General features: G+C 37.2%; 1 protein-coding gene across 2 annotated transcripts; it reads right to left on the bottom strand.

The window, feature by feature from the left end:
* Positions 1–2,120: 2,120 nt before the first annotated feature.
* eno1a (enolase 1a, (alpha)) lies at positions 2,121–12,072 on the bottom strand. Of its 2 annotated transcripts, none has more exons than XM_043225051.1 (12): positions 11,916–12,072; positions 10,006–10,100; positions 7,863–7,958; positions 7,032–7,090; positions 6,332–6,401; positions 6,058–6,191; positions 5,240–5,462; positions 4,410–4,607; positions 3,344–3,545; positions 3,125–3,233; positions 2,954–3,012; positions 2,121–2,626 (listed from the first exon to the last, which is right to left on the bottom strand). In XM_043225051.1, the coding sequence occupies exons 2-12, from the start codon at positions 10,088–10,090 to the stop codon at positions 2,563–2,565; spliced, it is 1,299 nt and encodes a 432-aa protein (XP_043080986.1). In that variant the 5' UTR covers positions 10,091–10,100; positions 11,916–12,072; the 3' UTR covers positions 2,121–2,562. The 2 variants fall into 2 exon arrangements, with proteins under 2 accessions (XP_043080986.1, XP_043080985.1); XM_043225050.1 differs by lacking the exon at positions 7,032–7,090 and adding an exon at positions 6,729–6,787.
* Positions 12,073–12,980: the final 908 nt, after the last annotated feature.

The following is a 12,980-nucleotide window of genomic DNA, read 5'->3' as shown; positions in this document are numbered from 1 at the left end:
GTATAATGTACATTACAGGTTTTACGGCACCTTTAATCTGGCAAATTCCCTGTTTTTTTTCAAACTAAAGGACTGGCGACACCGAATGAAGGCATGGGAGCTTTGCGGAGTGAAATATAATGAGGATCTGGATTACAGGAGACAATAAAGCACGGCGTGATTTGATTGTTATCGAATTGTGGGCTGATTCATGCTCCCAAAGGAACAGCGACGGCAAAGAAAAGCCAGAAGAAAATATGTATGAATGTGCACGTACTATGCGGATCAAAATTATTCAATTAATACATCGCAGTCACATGAAATGATAAGTCCTAATAATCATAATGCATTCAAATTCAAAGCCACGACGTTCCTTTCATCATACCAGAGCACGCTTTTTTTTTTTAAATAATATGTGGCGTCGTCAAAGCTGAATATGAATTAGCTAACCAGACTTACTATATTTTTTATGCACTAAAACAATAATCAAAATATGTACAAATTATTAAAAATATGTAAAATTCAACATTTTGGAAAATGCATAGAAAATATACAGTTCACACAAAAATGAAAATTACGTTATCGTTTAACCACCTTCGTGTTGTTCCAAATCTGAGTTTCTTTTGTCTAATTAACATAAAAGAAGATATTTTAAAGAATGTTGGTAATTAAAGTGTTGGCGGTAGCCATTGACTTCTATAGCATGGAAAAATACTGTGAAAGACAATGAGTACATAAACTGTTTGGTTATTAGCATTCTTTAAAAAGTACATACTGATGATTACAAAAAACCTCATGCAGATTTGGAACAACTTTAGGTTAAGTAAATGGTTTTATATCTGTAGAATTGTATTTTTTGCTTTAATAGGCCAGTCGTTTGAAAAAGAGGTGCTTATAATGTTAAGAGTGCTGGATAAATGCCGTTTCAGCAGTATTTTGGTAGCATAACGCTGTACAAAGCCTCACATGACAGCAGAGAAAAGAGGTGACATCTTAGACAAGATTGTGCATTATACTAAATCAACGGCAGGGGGCGGAGTGGAATAAAACACGATCACTACATAAAAGAGAGAACTATTAACGCTTCTTTCTAAAAAAATACACATATACCGAAATAACCGGATCGCTCGAAGACAAAGTAATCTGCTCGTGGAAACAGTAAATCCGAGCACAAGTCGTCAAATCCGTGTCTCTCTCATGCTGTTGAATGCGCAGCAGACCGAGGACACTGATCTAGGACTGAAACCACCACTGGGGGGCGCTCCAGGGCTTGTGTTTGTACTACTGTCATGTGTTTTCTCAGTGACAGACTAAAACAGTGGCTTTCTCATGATTCTGCACGGATTCTAGTATAATGTTATGCAATTCTAGTATACAACAAATCATTTTTATATTATATATATATATATACACATACACCTTTTCCATATCACTTTAGATTGTATTTTTCCATGACTTGTTTGTGACTAACAGATTAAGAGTATGATTAGGTTTTTATTGACTGCTTTCTTACATTTTTTGTTTGATTATTTTCCACAGTTGTAATTCGGGGAGTAATCTGGGCATGTTTTCAAATGTTTCATGCCCGAGGCACTAACCTTGCGCACTGGCACTCATGCTCATAACCCCATGTACATCCTATTCTGACCTGCTCTTTCAAATACAACTCAACAGGGCTTTTAGTTTTATTAGTAGAGCCGAAATGTTTCCCGATTGCTTGTCAAAAAACACTTTCTGTGCAGAAATGCCTATTGGATGTTAAATTGCAAATAGTATCCCCTTTGGTGTGTTTTGCTGAAAGTAAAAGAATGATCTTTGCTGTCAGGCTCTAATCTTTCCCAGCCCAACTCCATTAAGGGATTTTTAATCACTGTCGCTTTATATCTTTGCTATTTTTTTGTCAGTAATAAATGTTTTATTATTTGAACTGATAATGTAAAGCATTATTATATTAGTAAACTAATGCATTAGTATATCTAACCGATTTAACGTAAATTGATACTGATAATGTAAATGCATGATTATGTAGATACACACACACACACACACACACATACATACATATATATATATATATATGTGTGTGTGTGTGTGTGTGTATGTGTTTATAGTAAGTAAAAAAATTAGCAGAAAAACATATATAAGTTTTACCCACACTCTTCCATTTTAATAGGGATAATTTTTTTATTATGCCACGCATATAGAACTAACACTTCTCAAAAGCAACACAATGCACACATACTCATGCTGCACACCGCAGCACAGTGAACAGCTTTAGCTCTTCGCTAAAATACTCTGTGGAGCACCAGAATCACTACAACTCACAAGAAGCTAAACAAAGTTCTCTCACACAACACAGAGACACAATAAAGGACTGATGCTATTTGGATACCAAAGCATATGTGTGGATGGGGACAAGGGCTGTCACGGAGAGCAGTGTTCTGTGCCATTGACTACAGATCTGGACCTTTGAATTCACTGCGTTTCCATCTAGTCTCCATTCTACAGGAGCTGGCGTTGCGTGGCTTTATGTGTAGGAGAGTAAGCACAATGAACACACTAAGACTGATGACGGCTGCCGCTTCAGATGGGCCTCCTGAAGTTCTTGCCAGCGAAACGAGCCTTGTCGCCAAGCTCCTCTTCAATCCTGCAGACGTCAAACAACGTCAAAATCAATCCTGGAATTTCACTCGCTTTAAACAACTTATGACGCGCACACTGGCACTTAATGTTTATGTATTAGAATTAAAGAAATCATTTATCTAAGACTTTTAAATGTTATGTTTTTAAATGTGTATTTTACGTGAGAAGAAAGACAGATAGGGTGTATGAGAGAGCATTTGATTGCTGGGGGCGGTAGTCAAACATGCAAAAATATCTGAGCGTATAATGGAACGCTTAACTAATCGGAATCAACTATTTCAGGAGAACTTATATAAAACGATAGTAATTATGCATGAATGCAAACGCTCACCTCAGCAGCTGATTGTACTTGGCCAGACGCTCAGACCTGCAGGGAGCACCAGTCTTGATCTGAGAGGAAAAAAAAAAAAAAAAAAAAAAAAAAAAAAAGACGGTTTACTTTGCAAGTCCCTACACAGCATTGGCCGACCTTAGATAAGACGGTGTCTGGCAAGCTTTGTACCTGGCCAGTGCAGAGTCCAACCACAAGGTCAGCGATGAAGGTGTCCTCTGTCTCTCCAGAACGATGGCTGACCATCACACCCCATCCATTAGACTGGGCCATCTTACAGCTGAACAAAGAAAGACAAATAAAACACTACACAAAAACCACAATTACCTCAATTTTAGCTCTTATGTAAAAATATCCACACCCATTGTGCGAGACCTCAGAAATACTTACGCCTGAAGGGACTCGGTGACGGATCCGATCTGGTTGACTTTGAGCAGAAGGCAGTTGCAGGCCTTGTCAGACACTGCTTTAGCAATGCGCTTGGGGTTGGTCACGGTGAGGTCATCACCCACCACCTGGATGTTAGTGCTGGCAGTGAAGTTGGTCCAGGCCTCCCAGTCATCCTGGTCAAATGGATCCTCGATGGAGACCACTGAGAAGGAAAAGATGTGGAAGTGTATTGATTTGAGCTGGAGTGCATCTGGTTAAGTGACATCTTAGCCAAGAATGTGCATTATACTAAAACAACGGCAGAAGGCAGTGTGGAATAAAACACCATCGCTACACAAACCGTAGAACTATTAACTCAAAACACTGAAGTATACATGTATATGAAAATAACAAAAGTTAATCGACTGTGGAAACAGCCAATCCGAACACATGAACATTTCTTTTTATTAGTAAGGCAGTGGAAATTGCAAAAAAGCCTTTTGATGAATAGATTATTCTGAACATATGAATAAGTCAAGTAGAAAACGTTTGTAACATTATAAATGCTGCTGAATAAAAGTATATCATGTAAAAAATATATTATAATATTATTACAATAATAAAAAAAGTATACCCTGCGATGTTTTGTTTAATAATAGACTAATAAATACACCACAGTTAATGCACTATGGTTTATTAATTATATACAATGTATTCTGTAGGTGTGTTGACTGGCCTTTAAGGGGTTAAACCCCTGTTAAGACTCTCACCCCCAGAGCAGGGTTTCATTCACTGCTGGTTCTCTTCAAATACCTATGTCTATTTTTGGAGATCTAAAGATACCCAAAAGACATGAGGGAAGAATCTGTGTTGGGGTAAACACACTTAGATGAGGTTTTGGTAACACTGTACAATAGGTTTTAATATCAGTTATTAAATATCACTAGATTAGTATTACTATTCATTAAATTACTATTTTTTTGTCGGTCTTCAGATTTGCACTAAGCAGTTGTCACTGGCCGTCTCAGGACTGTAGCAGTGTATCACACTCTCACACACCGTAACACTAAAGATCAGGGACACTGACCAGGATAATCCTTGACAAAGCTCTTGTAGAGGTCAGCCAGCTGGTCAGGGCTGATATAACGGCTGGGGTCATCAGGTGATTTGAAGTCCAGGTCGTACTTGCCACCCTTGTAGAACTCGGAGGCAGCCACATCCATGCCGATCACAATCTTGTCAGTGTAGCCAGCTTTGCTAATGGCATTCTTCAGCAGCTCCAGAGCTGAAAAACATATGTAGTTAATGCATAACCTTTTGTAAAATATACTCCATATCGAATGCTCAATACATTTGAAAGCGTTCATAACAAACCATTAATATCGCTGCAGTTTACATTAGCTACAGCAAAATAATCAGTTCAGGCACTGATTTGTACTTTGTTTTGCATCTTGAATATATCTTATGGGGCTATGTTTATTACACGTAAGCTTTTAATCTACAGCAACTGAATTAATTGTTAAAACAGCGAATAATACGGGTAAAGAACAGGGAAAATATTTAGACATTCACAGATTAATAATGCAATAAGATGTGAAGAACTCTACATTATTTTTCTCTTTAATAGGCAGATGTTATGGCTGTGATTCGCAGGCAACACAGAGGTCATGCGCATTCCCAGAATTCCCCAGACAGTGGGTCGCAGCTGCAGAACTTCACTAGCTTCAATTCAATTCTTATAAATGATCATTATAAATCAAACGGATAGTTTATGTTTAATTTCTAAAGTATTACATGTTACATGCTTTCTATTTATGGTGGCAATTCTGTAGTATTTACATTCTTAAAAATCCGCTGCCATGAAACTGGGGCAGATCTAGATCTAGACCTTGTTATCATGAAACTCCAGACTCTCACCTTCTTTGTTCTCAAGGATGTTGGGAGCGAAGCCACCTTCATCGCCCACATTGGTGGCATCTTTTCCATACTTCTCCTTAATGACATTCTTCAGGTTGTGATAAACTTCAGCCCCAATGCGCATGGCCTCTTTGAAGTTGCTAGCACCGACAGGCAGGATCATGAACTCCTGCATGGCCAGCTTGTTTCCAGCGTGGGAACCACCGTTGATAACGTTGAAGGCCTTTGAAAACAGACAGTTTATTTATAGTATGTCATAGTTTGCAGCCTCCAGTAATGCATATTGTTTATGTCATGGGGCATTTATCACACACACACACAGATCTAAGTATATAAGTATAAAAAACTTTTATCAAAAGTGCTAACTTAGTAATAGCACTGCAAAAAATGCTAATTTTTGTCCTGTTTGCAACCAAAATATCTTAATCAAAAAAAAAATTCTTAAATCAAGATAGATTTTCTAGACAACTAATGGTCAAAATTAAGCGAATTTTGCTTAGAACGAGCAAAATAATCTGCCAATGGAGAAAGCTAAATAATATAGTTTTCTGTGTGAAATTAAACTTTTGATTCTGAAAACAAGACAGTCTTTACTTATCTTAAAATTTCTTCTTGATTTTACAATTTATAGATAATTTGTCTGGAAGCAAGACGAAAAATCTAAGTAAGAAAAGCATTTAGTAAATGTGTTTAAATTATGGTTTATTTACAGAATTAAAAACAAAAAATGATCCAACTTGTCGTCAGTAGTTTGTTTAAATTAAATAATGATCGGTTTTTACTGATGTACAATGCAACTTATTATTCTGAGCACGTACAGGGACAGGAAGAATGACTTCTGGGTTGCCAGCGAGGTCTGCGATGTGGCGGTAGAGGGGGACGCCCTTCTCTGCAGCACCAGCCTTGCACACAGCCAGGGAAACGCCCAGGATGGCATTAGCACCAAACTTTGCTGTGAATTCAACGGAGCACATTTATTAAAATAATGGATGCGTGTTTAAGAGTCTTTATAAACCGGCGTGAAGAGCTGTAATAAATGACGCTTTCACACTGTTCTGGCAACGAAACGCTTAATCATGTTAATATGCTTACACTTGTTGTCAGTGCCATCCATATCAAGCATCAGCTTATCAATCTTCTCCTGCTCCAAGACCGACACGTTCTGTTTAGGCACAAAAGATTGATTACTGACAATATCCACCATTATTCAAGGAGTATGACGTTCACGCGAACTTCATTTAACATAGAACAAATGCAACATTACAGCATTCACAGCATTGTAAGATTAGTGGGAGGTACTGTCTTTAGAGACGACTAAATGCTAATAGGTTCAAACGTTAGTTAATATTCACAACAAGACACTTACCGCTTATAATAATGGTTCCGAACTTATCTAATTCTCTCAAATGATCTTTCTTCAATATTGTGAATAACCACAACTCAACAACAGTATACATTATCCTGTTAGTCAAAAAACAAATATTCCTACCTGGCTAACCAGAGCAGGTGCAATTGATTTATTGATATGCTCAACAGCTTTTGAGACACCTGCAGGGACACAAGCACACCATCACTGACTCAGGCCAAGGAGTGGATGAACATGCAGGGCAGGCATAACTAGATGATCACAGAGCAGTTGAGCGCTTTATCGTCGATGAGGACATCTGTGATCATCTACAAATACCTGCTGCGGTTAGTCGGCAAAGCAAACTCAAAAAAGGCTCATGCTGCTTCTGTGCTTTATCAAAAGGGGTTAGGATCCTCACTTCAATTAATACACACGCTAGTTTACCTGATTACACAAAGCAGGGGCCAAGAACTCATTTACATATTTAACAGCTCTTTTCACCCCTGACAGAGGAGAAAAGATGGCAGAGGAAAGAGAGGATGAGAGGAGAAATGAAACACTGAGGTGCAGATGGATGCCATTTGAAAAAAGGAAATGATGGATTTCACAGAGGTTAAAGAAATAATGTTTAAAAAAACAATACAAAATGTAGTACATTCGTTCATAATTTGATTTAGATTTTTTCTTTATTATGTTATAATGATGTTTGAAATATACATATGATATTATGTATATCTGTAAAACATTACAAATGAAGCATGATTTAAAATGAGTCTTCAAATAGAAAATATTATTCTATTTTTATACACTACTGTCAAAAGGTTTGTGGTCTGTAAGATTTTAGAATCTAGTCTTAAGTGTCCCATGATCCTTCAGAAATCATTCTAATGTTAATACGCTCAAAGAACATTTCTTAAAGATTCTTTGATGAATATAACATTTAAAAAACAGCATATTTTGTTATAAAATGTCTTTAATGTCACTCTTGAACAATTTAATGGATTCTTGCTCAATAAAATAAAAAATAATATATAAATCCTACAGACCACAACTATTTGTATAGTTGTGTATATTGTTTATTCTAATATTAATATCTAATACATCTCAAACACCCTTTAATTGTTTTGTCAAGCAATCATTTTTATATTCTAATACATATTAAAACAGTATTTAAATATTTCGGAATTATCAAAAAGGATACTGACATTTGGAAATCCTACATTTACATTTATGTATATATTATGAAATTGATATATTGATATGCGAGTTACAAACCTTTGCCCATATAACGTGTCTTGTCATTGTCACGGAGTTCAAGGGCTTCATAGATGCCAGTGGAAGCGCCACTGGGCACTGCAGCTCTGAAGAGACCTGTTGAATAATAAATACCAGGAAACCTGTAAATGGTCATAATATGTTCAAACAATCCTGCTTGTTTTGCAGAAATCCGATTCCAGAATTTCCCTCTAGAACCACAGAGGTCACAGCTGGTCTACCATATAAGGAACGGTAGGACACACCTCCTCGCTGCAGAAGAGATTATGCAGCAGAATCATAATATCTACGATCTCTGCACACCATCGGCAGACTACATGTCAATATACAGTATATAATATCTTTAAATCAAAAATAATTGATTTATTAAACAATCGGTATGGTACCTGATGGCATGGTACCTCAAGGCATTTTTATCACCCAAATGTTAAGGGGGTTTCCTCTTCTGATGTAACCAACCCTCTGAGAGCTAGGGACGCCCCCTGATTGAGGCTGGCACACATGCACTACATGATGGCATATTTTGACTCAGAGTGTGGCAAACCTGCACATGCATATTCAATCAGCTCAGCTGAGAGAGAGCATAAGTCGATTGCCAGAGCGTGCAGTTGAAAACGGATTTAAAGCTTAACCAGAAACTCATCAACTGTTACACAGTAAGTCTGTACCTAACCAATCATCTCCACCAAGCAACGGCACACTATCCAAACGAGTGCAATCATGCCTAGTTTTGATCTTTGTAAAATCTGTGTTTATACACTAATCTAATCATTCGTTGTAAATGTTTTGCCAGGCAAATTCTTAGAAAATATGCACTATTAAACCAACTCTAAACTATATGCTAGGCTGTATTTTTCCAGCCCTCCTGCTAATGAAAACAATTCATTAAGCTGCGCTCAAATACACACAGACGCATTAGATTTGGGTGAGTTGTCTCCGCTTGTTTTCATACATCTGGGACTGAGGGGAAAAGTACAGGAACATCATAACCGTTCTACACATTAGTCCCTATAAAAAAATAACCTGGCAAAGTATGCCAACTCCCTCTTTCTTCAATACAATCTGGCAGAAGAGATATTTTACATATTTGTTCTCCTGCCAGCCTCAATCTTTCACAATGGTCATTTACTAAACATAATTAAAATTCTGAGCATGTGTTAGAGGACAAGGCACCACCTTGTGTCAGATTTGTGTGTAGGGGACTGAACAAAAAGCAAGTTACAAAATCAAGTACATGCTTTTTAGAATTGTTGAAAATGAAGAAAAATGAATAGAAAAAAGGTCTAAATGTTGCACACTTCCATTTAAAAGTCTGGGGTTTATAAGAATTTTCGCCATGTCTTTTATTTATTTAAAATAACTGTGTTTTATTACATTTTAAATTATTATAAATAATTTAAATATTATAAAATGTAATTTATTTAGGTGATGACAGAGTTGTGCACTTGTCCTACTTAATACAACTTAATATAACTTCTATATTTTGAATAGAAAGTAAAAAAAAAAAAATCAAAAATAGACTAAAAATAAGATTTTGTAACTTTTTTTTGTCAAAATTTTGTCACTTTTGACAAAGTCACTTTTACAGACTGCAGCTTTAAAATAATAATAACAACAACACAAAAAACAGCTGACCCTAAACATGAATATAATTTCTTTCTGTGTTCACGGGCAAAGCACCCTACTGTAGCAATGCAATCCAAGTGGTATGTATTTCTTCAGCTATTTATAACTACCTACCACCTGATACGTCGACTCTATGCTATTGGACACCAACATGAGGGCCTGAATAGGCAGAGAGCAGCTCAAAAGCTCACCCATGTGAAACTGCCACAGCATTCAGACTGTACGCCCCAATAACACCACATACAATGTCAATTACTGTCGCTTGGTATTGATGTTCAGCTTGTAATGGACTGCTCTGCAGTTGAGGAGACAGTGCTGATGGACGATGGTTTTTTCTCTAAAATGGACCCGTTTTTGCATTTGCTGCTGGCACATTACAAAATGAATTAAGCTTCCTGAAACAATCATTAGATCAATTCAGATATAACATGTTTCTCTTTTTTTAATATTAAAATATCGGCAGTAAATAATGATAAAGTTGTGAAGCAATGAAACATGTTTTTTTACCATTACATACCTTTCTTGGTGTACAGATCAACCTCCACAGTGGGGTTTCCACGGGAGTCAAAGATTTCACGAGCGTGGATCTTCAGGATGGACATGTTGCAGTTTCTGAGCAGAAAAGAAAAACATAAGCAGCACACAAACATAACAGACAGCCACAGAATAACACAAATGCGGTTAGAGATGTACAAGATCTGCTACTGGTCAATATTTTTATTTTTTTATTCAACCATCTGCATTGAGAGGTATTGAAAATTTCACCCTTAAAGCACGTTTTCCCTATTTTTACATTTAGATAACATCAAGCCTTAAGCTTTTCTTTGAACAACAATACTTTAATGAAACTGTGTAATAAATTCATTAACAATGAACAATGTTGTGATGTTTTAACACATCACGGTTGTCAGTATTTTATTTTGAATTAAAAGTAAATAAACTACATTTAGTAAAAAATAAATAAATAAATAAATAAATAAATAAATAATTAATAATAATAATAATAATAATATATATATATATATATATATATATATATATATATATATATATATATATATATATATATAGTCATGCTTTATAAGTACATGCAAATATAAAATGTAACTTCTAGTCATAGCTAATCTTGTTGAAGGCCTCGTGGTGATTTCCCCACTAGGATATGACTCAACTGTTCCAAACTGAGTCAAGGTATAAGGAAGGTATTACACTTTTACCACACTTCATCAGCATCCACTCTTTATATGATCTGGAGTTTCATTTAATGCAGTCACCAAAGGACTAACCACTTCCAACTGAGTAATCCTACCCATTGTCACAGGGAACAGGCACCAGAAGTTGAGAACTAACTAACTTTATAACTTGCAAGTGCCCCTTTCCCTCTCCAGCCAAGAAAAGCTGAGCCTTTCAGCTGTCGGCACCTGTTCGGCTAAAAACTCAGACCTTTAGAAACACGTAGTGACAATCCAATCCTATAGCACTATGCTTTGTTTGAATGTGAAGTCACTATTCATCCGTCGAATGAATGAATTACGTGACGTTCTAAAAATGAGTTTTTTTGGTTCACGTAGACAAACACTAATACCTCAAAAACGTATTTTTTCATTGTCAGAACAGGATTTCGCAAGATAAAAACCCTTTCCCGTGAATATCACAAGACCCATTTCCTCATCATTATCGTTTCCTGCCTTGTCAACATTATGCGCCAACATATAAAATACACATACATTTCATTTGGACCAATGGAAAATCCTGTAGCCTTAAATGTCTGTGGAAACTTCCCACTGGCCACAACACAGTGGGTTGGGTTAACTGAGACAGACAGTAACAAGTGACCGGCCTTCTGTCTGCAGTGCATAGAGAAAGTGCTCCTCTCCGTTTTAACTGATTTACATCGACAATTACATTAATATCAGCTTCGAATTCCAGATGTTATACCTCTGTAAAATAGGGTGGGGTGATATGTCACACTGATAATCAAATATAGTGCTAAAAATTACTTTATGGTTTAAAAGCCACAAAATAAATGCCAGCAATGTCTCCAGTCACAAGTCTTTCCAATACGCGCTGTTAAACCGGGATTCGTTTTAGTTTGCTGATCCGTATAGAGCAGATGTAACCTAACACGTTAAATGTCATCTTGCGTTTTTGAATGAAAGGTTTCTGTCACGAGCACGCGCGTAGGTCACGAAAAACATCTGTATCTCTCCTTAATATCAACATGCATGTTGCGTGGTTAAAATTAGATAATAGTAACCGAATACTCCGATTCTGGAGGACGTCACCGCACGACAGCATCACCTTCATCAGTATTGCATAACTCGGCCGAACATCACGACCACCGATTTAGCGCATCTTATTTTCACGGCAAATATTTTTGACCGCTAAAATGCGAAAGCCGCAACACGTACCCCGCGTTCACCTTACCGTATCTGGCCTAGCCAGCGCAAGGGCAGTCGAGAGCTGACCGTGGTGCAGAAAGCAGAGAAGGCAGAAGCTGCTACTCTCGCGCACTGTTAAGTGTAGGGCACCAGGAAGCGGTCAGCGCGAGCGAGCTTCCTCGCGCTGCGATTGGCCAGACGAGACTCACGCGGCGCGCTAATGGGATTGCATGGCAGAACGCACGTTTTCAACCGGCAGGACTCCGCCTTCGAAAGGGATGCGGAAATTTTAATTCATTGATCAAAACGTGTGATTTATGTTATTTCGAGGCTGCTAATGACATGCAGTTGACACGATCCGGGACGTTATCGGTTTCTCCTGTGGTCGCCTTGTTGTGGAGTCTTGTTGACTCCGATATTGTGTCGTTTTATGCTGGAAACTGGTGCATTGTGGAGTACGTGCAAAGCATCACCTACTACCAGTGATGCGTCACGGTGAACGTGCACACGAGTGAACGGATGCTGATTGGACGCGGCAGCTTTTCATACAATTATGTACGTTCCATTGCGCACTAGTTTCAAAGGGTTACAAATATGCGCTTAGATGGCTTTAAATAATGCTTAAATTCATTTGATAGCTGATTGCTTTTTGCTCTCTTTTTATTTTCTATAGTTTGTCAATGCGTTCATATTTATATAATATTATATGGTTACGTTTTATTTGAGGTATTAGATAGCCCAGCGCATCATAATACATGTAAACTGGCACAGTATGATTATCACTAAAATGACCAAAATAATAAATATATGGACAATGTCCAATGTACATTTCAAACGCACGCGATGTACCAAGTGATGCTGTGTTCGACCATGGCAGCCTCACTCAGTAGATGACCTTGACGAGATTACTAGTACGCCATCTTATGGCTGCTCGTAGGACTCCCAACCTATTTCCTTTAAGTCCTCAGATGTGCAGTAGGTTATATCGTTTGTATGAGTTTCGTGCAATCCAATTTTTAATTTTATATGCATTTCTTGACCAAATCGTTTATTTGTTTGTATTTGTATATATTTATATATATATATATATATATATATATATATATATATA

The sequence above is a fragment of the Puntigrus tetrazona genome, chromosome 23, assembly GCF_018831695.1.
Source record: "Puntigrus tetrazona isolate hp1 chromosome 23, ASM1883169v1, whole genome shotgun sequence".
Lineage (NCBI taxonomy): Eukaryota > Metazoa > Chordata > Actinopteri > Cypriniformes > Cyprinidae > Puntigrus > Puntigrus tetrazona.
Note: the sequence above shows the minus strand (reverse complement) of the source record. Positions and strands in the feature narration are given on the sequence as shown.